Source organism: Macrotis lagotis, chromosome 7, assembly GCF_037893015.1.
Source record: "Macrotis lagotis isolate mMagLag1 chromosome 7, bilby.v1.9.chrom.fasta, whole genome shotgun sequence".
Lineage (NCBI taxonomy): Eukaryota > Metazoa > Chordata > Mammalia > Peramelemorphia > Peramelidae > Macrotis > Macrotis lagotis.
Genome location: NC_133664.1, coordinates 172455905 through 172473541, shown reverse-complemented (window position 1 = coordinate 172473541; position 17637 = coordinate 172455905). Strand labels below are relative to the sequence as shown.

At 37.7% G+C, this 17637-nt stretch overlaps 1 protein-coding gene across 7 annotated transcripts in view; it reads right to left on the bottom strand.

Annotated features, from left to right (window-relative positions):
• FRMD4A (FERM domain containing 4A) overlaps positions 1-17637 on the bottom strand; it is a 573082-nt gene that overhangs the window by 24306 nt on the left and 531139 nt on the right. For all 7 annotated transcript variants that reach the window (XM_074194087.1, XM_074194085.1, XM_074194086.1 and 4 more), the window contains exons 15-17: positions 14215-14348; positions 8394-8516; positions 2033-2261 (exon numbers count right to left, since the gene is read on the bottom strand). In XM_074194087.1, coding sequence (XP_074050188.1) covers positions 2033-2261; positions 8394-8516; positions 14215-14348 — 486 coding nt within the window. The remainder of the gene's footprint in view (positions 1-2032; positions 2262-8393; positions 8517-14214; positions 14349-17637) is intronic.

Below are 17637 nucleotides of genomic sequence, written 5' to 3'. Positions count from 1 at the left end.
TCCACTGCGCCACCTAGCCGCCCCTCATCATTTCTTTTAAATTATCTCCTTGACTAGTTGACTAGCAAATCTCCCTAATCCTACTGCTGTGATTTGACAAGGTAGGATGACATTACTTCAAAGAAGAAAAACCTGGAACATGGAATGGTTTAATGTCAATTATAAAAGTTATCCCTCAGACCCTTTTGCTATCATAGAAGAAGGACATGTGAAGTCTGAACTGAGATAATAGACAATACTCTTTTACATTTACTATTTGGGTGACAAACATAATATTTCACTTTTCTTTATTGGAACAGATTCAAGCAGGATATATATGACATCCTTCTCCTAGAAACTTATTTTATAAAGTATTAAGTTAACCCAGCAAACATATTTAAGGGGCAGATAGTAAAAATGACCACCCTCCCACTTTTACAGTTGAGGAAGCTGAGGTAGAGTGGAGAGGAGACCTTTTGATTCAAGCTGTTCTGCTAGTCACTGGCCAAGTTGGAAAATGATCGCAGGTCTTTTGATTCCCAGTCAAGTGTCTTATCTCTTGAAAAGTAAAATGCATGTGGAACCCAAGGAAGTCCCCAATTACTTCTCCATATCAAGTGGGTCATAGAAATATAAATAAGATTTCAATGAGGCAGCAAAGTTGGAACAACATTCTCAAGAAAATGAGGCCCTCATTTTTGCATGACTGTAGACTGGAGGAAAAAATCTAAAGGACTGTACAGATGGATTCTCTTAAATTGGCACCTCCAAGGTAGGTATGTCAGATTAACCATGAGTTGGAAGGATCCATAATGCCAGAGCTTCCCCTGCGGCAAATCACCAGAGACATTCCATTCCATCCCTGAATTTCTCCTCATTCTGGTCTGTTGGCTCTGATGGATGTTTCATCTCAGAACTGAGAACATGAGCCATAAATGTTTTCAATGGGATATAAAGAGGAATGCAAATAAAAGAATTAAATAAGGAAAGAAGGATTTATTTGTTTCCATTTCCTCTCCCAGGTTAGTGTGGCTCCTTTAATGAGAATGGGGGTGGGGGGTGGGGAACAATCAAGGAAGAAAGGCCACTGTGCTTAGCCAAGACCAACAGGGCAAACTAGGGGAAAAGTCTTATTTCTAATCTTCTAAACGGAGAATATTTTGAAAATGTATAAACTATGAAAGAACTCTTGACAGTGTCTTCCAAAGAATTCTCTGACTTATTGAAAAGAATAATAGTAGGAGGAATTTTTTGCTTCACTCAGGGATCTCTTTGTGCTTTGTTTGACTAAATAAACCTAATCATCCTCAATATTCCTGGCCTTGGGTCACACTAGAAGTTGCTGAAGGCTGGGGGCAGGTCAGTATGTTGGCAGGGTGCTGTCTAAAGTCCTAGCCACCCAGTCCTTGGGTGTCTGGGGTGAGTGAAGTGCAGTAGGAGGCCTGGGTAGCACAATACTTTTAGGGGCAACAGTTAATGTTGGCAGGGTGGTGCATAAAGTTCTAGCCATCCAGTCCTGGGGCAGAGCAGTGAAGAAGATAAAGACCCTGTTATTAAGGGGTGACCGTTGTCATGTCACCAGTGCCCACCTGTAGAACCCACCCTCTTTACAAATACCTGGGTCTGATAAAGCCTCTGTTCAGAAATGGGATAAATTATCCACCAGAGACTTAACTTTTGAACTTGGTTTACCATATCAGGTTGTCTCTGGGGAAACTGAGAAAGAGGAAAAATTCACATTGTGGAATGGGAATGACTGGCCTTCTTTGCTATAATTTCTCCCAGGTTTGTAATTGGTAGAAATAATAATTTGATTTATATAGTTTTCTTTCATCTGTGGATCTGAGAGTACTTTACTACTCTGATCTGGTTGTAAGCTTTAATAACTCCATTTTATTAAGGGATAAATGAAAGCACTGAGTGGTTAATTTACAAGCCTCAGGCCATGCAGGAATGAGGGCTCAGAGCCCCCAAGATAACTTGAGTTCCTAGTTTTTTTGGGTTCTAGTTCAAGCTGATAGAAACTCAATCAGTGAAGAGGCTGAGTACTGACCATCTATTATCAGTGAAGCCCTCTGAGTGGGTTTCTTCCCAGACTTGATGCGGTTGTCATTGATTGCATTTTCAATTTCTTGCAGCTTCTTCAGTGCATTAAGGTAAGAGGTTTTCCTTTGTTTCTTCAGCTTCTTGCTGACATTGGGGTCACTGGCCAGGCGGCGGGCGGCTTCTGTAATCTGGGACTGAATGGCAAACTCCCGTTCCAGGCGCTCCAACTCAGCTTCCTGTGGGAAAGGAAGACACCCAGGCTCATTCATATGATTAAACATGATACTTTGGAATACCAAAGCAGAAAAACCCAAAGTAGCATGCAGGCTCACCTTACTGGCAGTTGTAATGATCATGGATCAAAAACTGAAAGGTACTTGAGAGGTTATCTAAACCAAACCTTGATTTTACAGATGAGAAACCTGAGACCCATAGAAGTTAAGTGACTAGCCCAAGGTCACACAAAGTGGTAAGCACCACATGTGGGATTTGAACCTAGGACCTTTGTCTCTAGAGTCAATATTTTTTTCACACTATTTCATTGCTAGGTGACAAGGAATAAAACTTTTAACATCAACAGTATTTTGCAAAACATCTTAAATAAGATGCAATAAATCAGCCTCTGAAGGTCTTGGGCAGGTTATCTTGGTTTTACTTTCTGTTGTCAAGTAGTGATTTTAAAAAGATATTACTAGGTAGCTCAGTGGAAAGCACCAGTCCTAGAGTCAGGAAGACCTGAATTCAAATTTGATCCCAGACACTTATTAGTTGTGCTATACTGGACAAGTCACATAATCATAACTATCTCCAAATTAAAATATATATATATATATTGACAAGATGAAAATATTCCCCATACTACAAATTTTTGGGACTCCTCAACTTCAATTGTTTTTAACAACAAAGCCAGGGTGGTAACTGCCCATTCTGTTGTGATTTCCTTTCTACTTGTGTCCTAGGATACAGCACTACTTGAGAGCCCCACTGGTATTCACAATTCAAATTCTTTCTGTCAATCTGCCAACAAGGGAGTCATGTAGGGATACACTGTCACTTTCCATAGCTGCTCGCTGAAAGGGGGTGCCCAGACATGACGCACCTTCCATGTCTCCCCTCTCAAGCCATTTCAGAGTTCTCTCCCTGACCTGGTTGTCACTCACCATTTCAGGCTCCAATATTTACCGAGTCCCTCTCTCATGTATTCTTGGCAAGAAGTTTTTTCTTATTTTCCCTACTCAGACAAACTAACTCCCCTGAATCTCTTGTCTACATTTGTTGTCCCCCTTTTGTTGTCCATGGATGAAACAACCCAGCCTTCAGATTTGCAGATAAATATGCTTTTTATAAGTAAAGATTTTATTTATTTTGAATTTTACAATTTTTTCCCAGTCTTGCTTCCCCCCAACAGAAGGCAGTCTGTTAGACTTTACAATGTTTCCATAGTATACATTGCTCTAAGTTGAATGTAATGAGAGACAAATCATATCCTTAAGGAAGAAAAATAAAGTATAAAAGATAGCAAAATTACATAAGATAATGTTTTTTTTTTTAATTAAAGGTAATAGTCTTTGGTCTTTGTTCAAACTCCACAATTCTTTCTCTGGATACAGATGGTATTCTCCATCACAGATAGCCCAAAATTGTCCCTGATTGTTAGTGGAATGAGCAAGGCCATCAAGGCTGATCATCACCCCCATGTTACTGTTAGGGTGTACAATGTTTTTCTGGTTCATCTTGCTCAGCATCAGTTCATGCAAATCTGAAGGTATACTTTTAACTGTTATGCATTCTCACACTCTTCAAAACTACTTACTGAAATGCCACCATTTCTATTCTCACTCACACCCTTTTTCTCACTTTGCAAACACAACTATGACCATCACTTCTTTTGCTGAACCTTGACCTGTTGCCTGTTTTCCTTGAGGTCAAATGGAAAGTGAGGTACAGTGGCAAGAATGGTGTATTTTCATTTGGAAGACCTTAGTTGAGATCATGGTACTGCCAAAGGAAGTCATTCAGTCTCTTTGGATCAGTTTCTTTATATGGACAATGAAGATGATTAGAATGAGAAGACCTAGATACAGCTTTTCTCACAAAGTTGCAGACTTGGGGTTTGAACCCAGAGCTTCTGGCCCTGGCTCCCACATCACTACATTGAAGCTACTACATTACCTCTAAATTGCCCCATTTTTCAGGCTAATCATTCTTATTTTCTTCCACCTTTCCTTGACCTATGGTCCTTAATATATTTTGTTATCATGCTCGGAGCATATGTGCACTCAATTTAGCATCCTTAAGTCTTCATCGTTTCTGCTTTATTAAACTTGTTTAAGGCAAAAAACTCCTTGTGTTTGGTTTCCCTTACACTATTTTCTCCTCTGCATTCTCAAGCCATCCCCTTATGCACAGGAATAGGAGTAGTTCAAGCTCGTGGATCTCCTACTACCCTTGCTGCCTCCAGTCTTATGTGACCCAAGGAATTCCACCACCACCACTGCATTGAAGGGAAGGCAGAGACAATTGCCACTCTGGTTTCTTCCTCCTGTCTGTATGCCTCTGAGTTCTTATTACTCCATACTACCTCCTACCTCCGACTTATTTTGCTTTAAATAAAAAATATATATCTTTTTTCCAAATAACAAAATCTATTTTCTTACCTTTTCCCATCCTCAATGAGAAAAAAAAAGAAAAGCAAAACTCTTATAACAATTTCTGCTTTGGCCATACAAAGTTTCCTTATTTCATCATTCTTTTGTTTGGAGGTGGATAGCCTGCCTTATTCTGGGGCCAATGGAATTCTTCCCACTCCCTTCTTCTGGTCAGAGCAAGTAGGTGGATTAGGGATTTACAACACTTCCCTCTCAAAAATGCAGATGCAATTTTATTTCTTTTTGGTCAGACTAGAACTAGACTTTAACTGCCCAGAGACTGTTTGATGACTATACTCTGAGTTCTTTTGGAAATCACCATCCTCTGCCAGTGATTATTTCCTTTTGTGCAGGTATATGTGGAATTCTCTAGAGGAAATAGTGGGGCTATAGGTACTTGCCAGATATGTTTGTGTGGAATCCCTTCATCTTGTTTGTTAATTCCCTTCCCAAGGAAAACTCCCAAACTCAATCAATCAGCTCTGGAGAGACCCTGTTCTGTCCAAAACCCCACAGTGTGAAGTGGTTGTGAATAGCAGCCCTGCAGAAAATAAACTTTTGTGCTTGCTGCAATAAGCAGACTGTCATCTTCAACAGCTGAATCTAATATGAGGGCTTCCTGGTACAATCCACCTGGCCAGATGCCTGTGGCCTCCAACAAGGGCAACACATCAACTTGGTTTTATTTATTCTAAACTGTGTTAAACTGGAAGTGGGAGAGCAGGAGAGGAAAGGGAGAGGGAAATTAAACTTCTTAGGAGATGACCAATTGTTCAAGCTCTCTCCAGTGTGTTCAGTAAGCCTCGCCAGATTTGGTCAGTCCAGGGGAGATGAAAATAAAAACCAACCTACTCTGGTGTCTTGAAACAAATAAGTCACCAGAGACAATGACTATTCTGTGAGTTTGGACTCCACCTTACAGCTGCTTCAGGATTGTTATGATAGCCGTGGTTCAGGACACTGACCCAGGGGGTTGTAGGAGAGAGAGAGCCCAGAACAAACACTCCCTATTAAAGTAAGAAAAACACAAGGCTGACACTCCCTAGAAGAGTAAGAAAAACACAAGACTGGACTCTCTGTATGGACAGTTGACAGCCTGTAGGAAGGAATGGGAGGAAAACTACATTTGACTTAGAAATCTGAAGGAGTCAGACTGGAAAGGTAGTGGGAGGGAGATGGGGGAGGAAATTCTTCCTGTGCTAGAGTGTAATTCCTTTGAGGAATGCCAGTCAGCATTTAAAAAAAATCCCAGTCTTTGTTAATTTATGAAAAGTAAAAGAAACAGAGGAGAGGCAGTCTGGATAGTGGATGGAGAGCTGGCCTCGGAGACCGGAAGATCTGGGTTTAAATCCCTTGACCTCTCAGTGTCCCAGGCAGATCTCTTAAAGTTGCAGAAGAGAAGTCATTTCCTTAACAGAAGCTCACTATACAAATGAAATTATATGTCCCGAGGAAGAAAGAAGCTATCTTTGCTGACAAACGAGGAAACAGAGTGGGGACAAGATGCTGAGAGGAGAGGAAATGGGGTCTATTAAGAAATGACTCTCCTTTTAAGAGCTCTGTTGCTCAGTCAACAAAGCCACGTGTAATCAGAGGCTATTTTTATATGTTGGACTAAAATTAGAGTTTAATTCATATCTAATATCCCCTTTCACTTTAAAATTCAATGAGTGCTATTTTCTTAGCCAACCCCAAACCACAGCCTTCTATACAGCTCCATCAAGAAGCTCTAGCATTTAGAAAGTCACAGTGTCTTCAGGTTGGGAGAGTCCTCAAATGTCATCTAATTTTTTTTAGGTATTTTTTTTTTTTTGCAAGTCAATGAGGTTAAAGTGGCTTGCCCAAGGCCACACAGTTAGGTAATTATTAAGTGTCTGAGGCCAGATTTGAACTCAGGTACTCCTGACTCCAGGGCTGGTACTCTATCCACTGTGCCACCTAGCCACTCCTAAATGACATCTAATTTAACTCTTAACTGATCCAGAATTCTCACTAAAGCCAGAACCCCCTAACAGTACCAAGCTTGGCTGATGATTTTGGAGGCATATGACTTCTTCCATACATTTTGCAGAAAACCATGTTTCTTCAGGTGCTAATCTAACTGGAGGTTAGCAAAAAATTCCATAATGGACTCCTTAAAATTGAATTTATACTGAGTTGCACATGTATTTCCCACTAATAAACCTTAGTATTCTGTTGATGGATTAAATTTGGAAGGGATAAAAAATTATTTCTTCAAAATATTTCCTTCAAGTTTTAAAAACAAACAAACATATCCTACCAAGTTTTAGCCTGTTTCTCAATTTTTTTTTAAATCCTGTTCAACTCTTTGTGAGATTATTTGGGGTTTTCTTAGCAAAGATACTAGAGTAGTTTGTCATTTCCTTCTTCAGTTCTTTTTATAGATGAGGAAATTGAGGCAGGGTTAAGTGACATGCCCAGGATCACATAGCTAGTATCTGAGGCTAGATGTGAACTTAGGTCTTCCTGATTCTAGGCCTAGTGATCTATCCATTTAACTGCCCATCACTGTTGTACTAGATTTTATTTCACTTTCTTTTTTCTTGAGTAGGGAGAACCTTAGAGAAAACATATAAACTTTTAGTCTATTCTCAGATGTTTATTTTCTTATCATTGACCCATAATGTTAAATAAATAAGGGGAAATTTTAAAAAAGACTTACTAAAAGCAGCAAATACTACAAAAAAAAGTTGTAGTGATTGTTGTTGAATCATTTCTGCTGTATGACTTTTTGTGGCCTCATTTGGGGTTTTCCTAGCAAAGATATTGAAGTGGTACTGGGTCTATACCCTGAAGAGATGATGAAACACAGTAAAAACGTCACTTGTACAAAAATATTCATAGCAGCCCTATTTGTGGTGGCAAAGAATTGGAAATCAAGTAAATGTCCTTCAACTGGGGAATGGCATAGCAAACTGTGGAATATGTATGTCATGGTACACTACTGTTCTATTAGAAACCAGGAGGGATGGGAATTCAGGGAAACCTTGAAGGATTTGCATGAACTGATGCTGAGTAAGATGAGCAGAACCAGAAAAATACTGTACACCCTAACAGCAACATGGGCGTGATGATCAACTCTGATGGACTTGCTCATTCCATCAGTGCAACAATCAGAAACAATTTTGGGCTGTCAGCAATGGAGAATACCATCTATATCCAGAGAAAGAATTGTGGAATCCGAATAAAGATGAAGGACTATCACCTTTAATTTGGAAAAAAACCTGATATCTTATTGTCTGATCTTGCTGTCTCTTATACTTTGTTTCTTCCTTAAGGATATGATTTCTCTCTCATCACATTCAATTTGGATCAATGAATATCATGGAAACAACGTAAAGACTTGACAAATTGCCTTCTGTGGGGGGGGTGGGAAGAGGGAAGTAAGATTAGGGGAAAAATTGTAAAACTCAAAATAAAATAAAATCTTTAAAAAAAAGATACTGAAGTGGTTTGTCATTTCTTTTTCCAGCTCATTTTACAGATGAGGAAACTAAGTCAAACAAAGTTAAGAGACTTGCCTAGGGTCACACAGCTAGTAAGTGTCTGAGGTCACAAATCTGAACTCAACTCCTCCTACTCCAGGTCCGAAACTCTATCCAACTGGGGGTAGGGAAGAGAAATTCTATACAGTATGAATGTTCAAAAAAACATACAGACCATATTAGTGTATCTAAACACCAAAAGTAAAGGGCTCACCTCTCCTTTGGGCAATATTTTCTGTTCATCCAGTTTGAAGGCAGTACCTATTCTTCTCCGAACAACGGGTGGTTCCTCCCCTGGATCCAAGGGATATTCTCTTGGCAGTTTCCCTGTAAGTTCCTGTATACATGAAAAAACATTAGTAGTGGCAAGAAGCACAGGTATTATTGGATACATATCTATATCTTTTTTATACATAGGTACATATACATGTTCTAAGACAAACACAGGCATACATACACTCACTCTCCTCGATGCATAATCTTAGAATGATTAACATTAATGGCTATTCTTAATGGGGCAGTTGTAGTTTAATTAAGACATATACAAATATCCTTTGCCTCACAAGAGAGATACAATCCAAAACCCTAGTTTCAAAATAAATTTCCATAATGTTACTAATTTCTCCAAAGACTTCCATTATGAAATAAGAGGGCAAAGCTATTCCTAATTCCTAATGAACTGAACTGGAAATTGTTTTGAGGAAATCAAGATTCATAAGACCTTGTAAGTGGCAAAGTTTTCCAGTCCTTTTAAATTTAGAGTTCTATGTAACTTCTCCCAACTCAGGGTCTCTTTTTAACTCTTTCTTCCTCAACCTATCCTTTCTAAGACCATTTGTTAGGGATTTCTCAATTTCTCTCATACTTTGGGTCATAGCCCTAGAATTTAGTTCTCCTCCCTTGATCAGAGTTTATGAAATGTCTGCTATAGTTTAACTGTTACAGGAGACTTTGTTAAGTAGGTGGCTGTATTTGCTTCCTGAAGATTCCATACAGGTCATGACTTCAGGTTCTATAAAATGAACCTGTTTTTCCAATCGTGTAAGCGTAAAATTCCATAAAAGTTCATTTGTAATAATTAATAGATAAATCATATGTTGGCATGTACCTCTGAACCTCTGTAAATTAATAGGTAAGTTAGGAATGCCCAGGAGGATGGATATATATGGTCAAAGCCCTAAAGAAATCAACTGAGCTTAAACTAGTTTATGCTTAAGAGTTGGAATGGGGTATAGTTAGGTGACATAGTAGATAGAGCACTGGGCCTAAAGTCAAGAAGATCTGAGTTCAAATCTCTCACGTACTTACTACTTGTGTGACCCTGGGCAAGTCATTTAACCATGTTTCCCTCAATTTACTCATCTGTAAAATGAACTGGAAAAGGAAACACCAAGTCACTCCAGTAAGTTTTGTGAAGAAAATCTCAGATGCTGGAGTGAGGAGGACCTGAGTTCAAATCCAGACTTATTAGTGGTGTGACCCTGGGCAAATCCCCTGATTGTCAAGGAAAGAATGAAGGAAGGAAGGAAGGAAGGAAGGAAGGAAGGAAGGAAGGAAGGAAGGAAGGAAGGAAGGAAGGAAGGAAGGAAAGAAGGGAAGAAAGAAGGGAGGGATGAAGGGAGGGAAGGAGAGAAGAAGGAAGGGAGGGAAGGAGGAAGGAAAGAGAAAAAAGGAAGAAAGGAAGCAAAAGAAAAGGAGAGGAGAGAGAAGGGGAGAGGAAGGGAGAGGATAAGAAAGGAAAGGAAAAAGGAAAGCCCAAATGGGGTTACAGAAATTCAGTCATGAAAATACAATAGGGACTGGAGAGCTGAAACTTCCTCTACCAATGCAAAGCTACTATTTCTAGATTTAGAGAATTTCCTAGAGCACTGAGAGATTAAAGGATTTCCCAGCATCCCACAGAATGTGCCCAAGATAGGACTTGAAACCAAGACTGCGGCTTCCAAGTCTGCTTTTCTATCTGCTTTTCTGTCACATGAAAATAATAATAGAAAGTAGAACTACAATTAGCAGAAGTGATAAACTTAAAATTTCTTTACAATGTATATATGTATGTGTATGAATATAAAAATAGCCTTGAAAGCATCCAAAGGGCAGAAAATTCCAAATGGTCAACTCCCCTTAGGCAGTCTTGCGGCCTTCCTTCCCTATTTTCAGTTAATTCATTAATTAGCCCCCCCCCCCCATTATATTCAGTGCAAACGCTGTGGAGTATAATTTTGCTATTACTGTTGTTGAATCATTTCAGTTATATTGGACTCTTTGTGATTCCATTTGGAGTTTTTGAGGCAAAAATACTGAAGTGGTTTATTTCTCCAGTTCATTTTACATATGAGAAAACTGAGGCAAAGTAAAGTGATTTGGAGACAGCTAGGTGGCACACCAGCCCTGGAGTCAGGAGGACCTGAGTTCAAATTTGAACTCAGACACTTAATAATTACCTAGCTGTGTGCCTTTGGGCAAGTCACTTAACCTCCCTTTGCCTTGCCCCCCCCAAAAAAAAGTAAAAAAAGAAGTGATTTGTCTGGGGTCATAGAGTTACTAAGTGTCTGAGATCAGATTTGAACTCACAGGGAAGAAGGGTCTTCCTGACTCTAGGCCAAGCATTCCATCCATTGTTCCATCTAGTTGTAAAGTACAATAACCAACTATTTTGACATATAGCACCTCTCAGTTTCCTCTTTATAAAGGAAAATATAGTTCCAATGTCTTTAAAGTAGTTGTTATATATGAGCTGTTATGTGTTAATTCCACAGAATGTTTTACTATTGCCTCAAAGTGTCCTGCTTATGCATAATACCATAAGATATTATACCACTCTTTTTTAGAGATTTTTTTCTTTCTTTTGGTTTGAAACATTGGAGGAGAAAAATAAAAATTATTAAAAGTGTCACTAACTCATGATTCAAAAGCACCTATGATATCAAAATACAAATTTATTTTGAAAAGCGACTAGAATGTGGCTTAAAACCACTTTTTAGAGTGTCTATTGTATTCTGAAATTGAATCTGAATAAATAAGTAATCAAAAATAGAGAGTGATTTGATACCACTGTATGGATGGCTTTCCTAGGCCACCTTGATTATATAGTATGCTGTAATTTCTTGCTTGTTCTTTTTATAACCTCATAGTTCATGCAGAAAATCATAGCAATTCCTGATATTCTGAATAGAATAGAAAATAGGTATTTTATAGGGGAAACAAAAGAAAACTACTGGTGAAAGAGAGGTTTTTGCCAATAAAATGAAATAATGACTTTAATAGAGAGTGGAAAGTAGGATGGGGCCAGGATAGAGTGATAGCCATGGTTCCAGCCAACTTATACAATTTTTGCTGTTAGTTTATTTTGTTCTCCTTTATTTGGTTTCCTAATGTCAAATTTATAGAAACATGGAATTGGGGGGAAGGATGGTAGTGGAAGGGAATGTCTGACTTGGAGTTGAGACCTAGATTCAAGTCCACAATCAGACTTTATTATTTTTATTATTAAATGGCATCATTTAACCTCTCTGAGAGAGTTAGTTTCCTTTTCCATGAATATCATCATTTGTTCTGTTTGGAGGGGGGGAGTTGTAATAATGGATATCTTTCTATCTTGCTTTAAATTTTACCATTCCTCTAATAAATATCTTTTTCTTTTTTCTTTTTTTGACAAGGCAATGAGGTTAACTGACTTGCCCAAGGTCACACAGCTAAGCGATTATTAAGTATCTGAGGCTGTATTTGAACTCAGGGCCTCCTGATGCCAGAGCTGGTGCACCACCTAGGTGCCCCACCTCTAATAAATATAAAAATATATTTTGAATATTTAAAAAATCATTATAATGGGGATATTTCTGCTTGCTTTAAATTAAATTAAATTAAAAATATATTTGAATTAAAAAAACCATGATCAGGTATTAGATTTTATTCTCTAGTAACAGAAAATAATAAATTTAACTCTCAAAATGATATTTTTGGTTCCAATTGACATTAGTCTCCAATTCAGTTACCACCTAATATTGTTAGATATAGTCTGGATACTGTGTTGATATTTTGTTCCATATTAAATACTGTAAATTCTATGAGAACAAAGGTTATCCATTAAAGTTTCTATCTCTCAAGAAGACAATATAGGAGAGAATATGGAATGCAACAGATTTAGAAAAATTATTTTTAAAAATTGTTTTTACATGTGATTTAAAAAATATTAAAATTTTCACATAAAAATTAATTAAAATGTTTGTCTTCCACTGAATCAAGCACAGTGCCTCACATGCAGTAGATGCAAAGAAGATAATGCTAGTGGAAGGAAATAGTTTGTGAATTGAAATGCTATACAAGCGTGAGGTCTCAATATTGTCATCATTATGACATGAGCAGTGAACCAATTCTCAAAGAGTTCTTGATTTTTGCTGAGGTAGAAGGCATTGCTGTCTTAGAAAGTTTTGAATACAAAATGCTTTTAAAATCCATTTATTAGACACATAGAAAACCAGTAAGCTTAAAAATACTTTAAGTATAAATTTTATAAAAATGTTTCCTGATATTTACAATATCACAAAGCACATCTGTGTCCAGGCTCTGTGCTTTCTTACAATTTGAAATGGATTTGTGTTAATATGGTCCTGCTTTGTGCAGACTCCAGTTTAAATCAATCCAGACCATAATTAAGCTCAGGAAAAATGTAATATGATCTCAGTCTATGGCCCCTTGCCTCATTCTTCCTGCTGTAAGCCATTATTATTTGGGGGCGGGCAGGGAAGCACGTCTTTGTCAACCAAGGCTGAATTCTCATTTGTATTTTCCTAATTTGGACAGTTTATCTGGTAAAGAGGGCCAATCTCTCTTTGGAGAACACACACATAAAATACATGCACACATATAGAACATTCATACATACCCTTTCTCTCCCCCTCCCCACATATCATATATTTTGTATTTCAAAATGACATCTATAGAAATGCTCAGAAATAGTCATGGAATGAAAGATGAGGCAGAAGTGGGCATGCAGAAGCACTGGCAAGGGAATTTAGCAGGCTCCAAATCCCAATGAACTTTGAAATGATGAGTGTGCACAATTGGCTTGGATAAATACTGCTTTGTTAATTAAAAAAAAATAGCAGTGAGCAAACTTCATTGAAAGAAGGAAAGAAAGAGAGGAAGGAAGGAAGAAAGACAATACTTCACATGTATAGGCTTTAGGATTTACAAAATGATTTCTTCACAACAACCCTGTGAGGTAGGTAGTAGAGCAAGTATTAGCACCCCCATTTTACAGATGAGGAGGCTGGGGCTCAGGGAAGTTAAGTGACTTGCCCAAGGTCACACAGCTAGAAAGTAGCAGAGCTGGGATTCCAACTCAAGTCTTCTGATTCCAAGTCCGGTGCTCTTTCCAGAAAAAAAAGGAAGGAAAGAAGGAAGGAAGGAAGAAGTGAAGGAAAGAATGTAGAAAGAAGGAAGAAAAGAAAGAAAAAAGAGAATGAAGGGAGGGAGGGAGGAAGGAAGGAAGGAAGGAGGAAAGAAAGGAAGGAAGGAAGGAAGGAAGGAAGGAAGGAAGGAAGGAAGGAAAAGAAGGAAGAAAGAAAGGAAAGAAAGAAAGAAAAAAGAAAGAAAAAGAATTAACAAAACTCAAGCCCAAGAGGCTAAGGGGATTTATGTATTAAGTGACCCTTTCACCCCCAACCCACCATTTCAATAGGATTATGTGATCCATTAAGTCAATTTTGAAATTTATATGGTTTTAAAACCAACACAATCCATAACAATATTATATTCAGGTAGTCACAAACTCTTGGCAGAAGCCATTCCTTCATTGGACTCTCAAGTGGGTGGGACTGGTCAAGATTAAGCAGGCAACAAATGCAACATGTTTCAGTGTAGTTCATTAACTTCCGGTAATTTTTCAATAAAGGTTATATGAGTATCTCTGGAGGATTTTCACTCCTGTTTATGTCCTTCCCACTACTCCCACCCTTTTCCCCTTGGAATATGTTTCTGAATACATGTGCATGCACAACACAGTTTTCCAAGGCTGCAAGATTCCCATTGCCTACCGCTTCTCGAAGACACAGTTTCTTCAGCTCCTCCAGTCGCTGGCGCAGTGTCTCCTCCAGAGCTTCCTGCCTAGATTTCAATGCAGCCAGCATGTCCTTCTTGGCAGACTGAGAGCTGTCCGACTCCTGGGAACCTATCAATAAACATTGGGGTTACTAGCCTGGCTGACAATGGGATGCACATCTGGAATAGTCATGAATTTCAGAGGAGCCCCCACTGTGGCTATGGGATAAATCCTAGCAATCAAGGCAGTATGAAATAAAACAGGTGCTGCAAGGATTGTATTTGTGTTGAGTGGGGTCTTGGGGTTTAGCTACATTTGTAGCCAGTCAGCAGAACAGGTGGAAGACTTAATAATTCCAGCAAGTTTATTTTCCCTCAGAGGTACCATGCACTAAATAACCTCATCATCAAATCTTAATGGAATGCATCGAGCTAAGGTGATATCAGAAAAAGTTCAAGAGACATATGATAATAACAATAATGATAATTAACCCTTATATAGTATTTATATATTGTCAGTTACTATGCTGAATGCTTTACAATCTTTCTCTCATTTGACAATCACAACAAACCCGTGAAGTAGTGGGGTTGTTATTATTATACTTATTTTAAAGATGAGGAAACTGAGATCAGTGGAAGTTAAGGGATTTGCCCAGAATCACACAGCTAATAAGTGTCTGGGGCTGAATTTGAACTAAAAGACTTTCTCATTTCAGGCTAACTGTGCCATATCAGTTATTATCATACATAGTTTAAATTATTTTCTGGGATACCAATATAAACATGGGAGGTTCAAAGGATTTTGAATTTGAAAGGATCACAAGATCACAGGATCATAGATTTCAAGATAGAAGGGACTTTAGCAATGTTTCTTTTCAACTCTTTCTACAGATAGGGATATTGTGCCCAAGGGAGTTTAAATGACTTGTCCAAGGTCACAGAGATGAAGAAATAAAGACAAAAATTCAAGATCATGTCTTCTGACTCCAAAATCAAAGTCCTTTCCTGCATAGAATCCTATATATATATATATATTTATACACACACACACATTAGAATGACTTTTAGAAGTGGGAATATATTTAAGATAAGCAATTTGTGGAACCTGCTAAAGCAGGTAAATAAGTCAGATATGAGAATCTTTACATATATAAATATTCTTACTATCATGCTTTTGGCCAGTGCCAGAAATAGAGTATTCTGTATATGTGATAGACAGGAGCACAAAATTAAGAGCACAATGTTTGTGCCCAGCTAGGTATACAGATTGAATTGAAGAGTATGACAGTCTTTGTGGACAGAATGAATCATTTCTGATATTGCTTCCACTGATAGTAAATAAAGAATCACAGAATCAGAAAGGAAAAGGACCTTCATCCTTCTGTGGACTGCAGTCTTCAAAGCAATTCACAAAAATAATGATCTTATCTGCTCTTAAACTTCCTTCCACCTCTTCTAATAGAAATGAATTTCCATGTCTCTTGAGCCATATCGTTATTTCAACACCTAAATGCCTCGCACTGTGATTTGAGCATATTTCTTTCTATGCTCAGTTTAGACTGAAATCACATAGCTATTCATTGTCATAGTATCTTCTATATATGTTGTTGTTCAATCATTTTAGTCTTCTTGACCTCAATTGGGGTTTTCTTGGCAAAAATATTTTTTGGTGTGGTTTGCCATTTCCATTCCAGTTCATTTTATATATGGGGAAACTGAGGAAAATCAGGGTCACACCACTAGTAAGTAACTGAGGTTAGATTTGAAAATTCATGAAGATAAGTCTTCCTGACTCCAGGTCCAGCCCTTAATAAACATTTGAATAAAGTGAATGGTAAATATATACTTGAAAGAGCTATTAAGTTCTTAGTTTTATTCCTTTTTAGTAAACAATCCATTTTCTTTAGTCTTTCTTTGTAGGACTCGCTTCTCAAAGTTACAACCATTCATTTTTTTTCTCTCCTGGATTACCTTTAGGTTTTCTCTGTCATCCTTCAACTTCATGTCTCCAAACTGAGTAAAATTCTCTTGTGGAAACGTGACCAATGAGAAGAAAATGGTTACCTTGTGGTTTCTCTGATGTATATTCATATTTATGTTTGCTGCTGTGACTATTGTTGCTTTAGAGTTTGCTTGCATTTGACCAATAGCTCTACTCTGAAGACATATGTGTCTTGGGTGGGGAAGGAGGAAAGGGATGAGGATGCTTGTAAAAAGCTATCCATATTGTACTAGTACAGGTTTTTCTTCCTCCCTAAGTGAATTATCTTGTATCTAACAATGCTACACTGTATTTCATCTTGAATATGTCTGTGTAATTTTCTAATTTGGTCAGGTCATTTTGTATCTTAATTTAATTTTCTAAGGTAATAGTTACCGATCAAAGTTGATAACTCTGGAAAATTTAATGATTATGCTTTCTGCATCATCATTTAAGAATATAATATAATATGCAGAATGCTACTAGGTACTCTTTTTTTTAATAAACCCCCAATCAAAAGAAATTGAGAGATTCAAACCAAAGGAGATTAAATTAATGTTGACTCCAAAGGAAATTCATCTCTTTTTTTCCACTCTATGATCAATATCTTAATGAAGAATGATGATTTCTTAAGGTTAAATGTGCACTTAATGCTATTTCAAACCAACAAAGTCATTGCAATATTAGACTCAGAGAGGTCTATAATCTTAGGTTGATAATGATAGACTGTTTGTTCTGGTCTCTAGTATGAGAAGTCTTAAGAATTGGTCTGCACCAATTGCTGAAGGCTAAAATGGTTAATTAACACTAATTAAATTGTTATTACTTTGCAACTCAAATATACCAAGTGCCGAGAATACATGTGCCAAAGACAGACAGTGTGGGTGCAGTGGAAGTCTCCTGAAACTCCTCTAGTTTCTGATTCTTTTCTCCAGGGCTTGCCAGAACAATAAGGAGGAATTCCAGCACCTGGAGCAAATTCAGATGTGTTCTGTATTTGTGGGAAGGTGGGGAGGTGTTCAAGACACTCTTCTACATTATTGAGACACAATAGAGATAGGTTAGGGAAGAGCTAGATGGCTAAGGTTTTGAAAGTGGAACACATTAGGTTGGAGAAGACTTTGAAATAGGTAATAAGTTTATTATTCTCTTTCACTCTCAATTTCCTCATCTGTAAAATGCTCAACTTGAAGGCTTTTAGTTTTAATTTTAGCTTAAATCTGTTATTTTCCATTTTTTTTCAGAGGTGGAAATTGACTCAGAGAGGATTAAAGACTTATTTATGGTCACTATAAATTCTGTAAATATGTTTTCATGACTGCATATGTATAATTTATATCAAATTGCTTTCTTGTTGAGAAGGGGAAGGGAGACAGAGAGAATGTGGAACTCAAAATTTAATTGAATTTAATCTTATTACTATTTTTAGCAGTTAGCA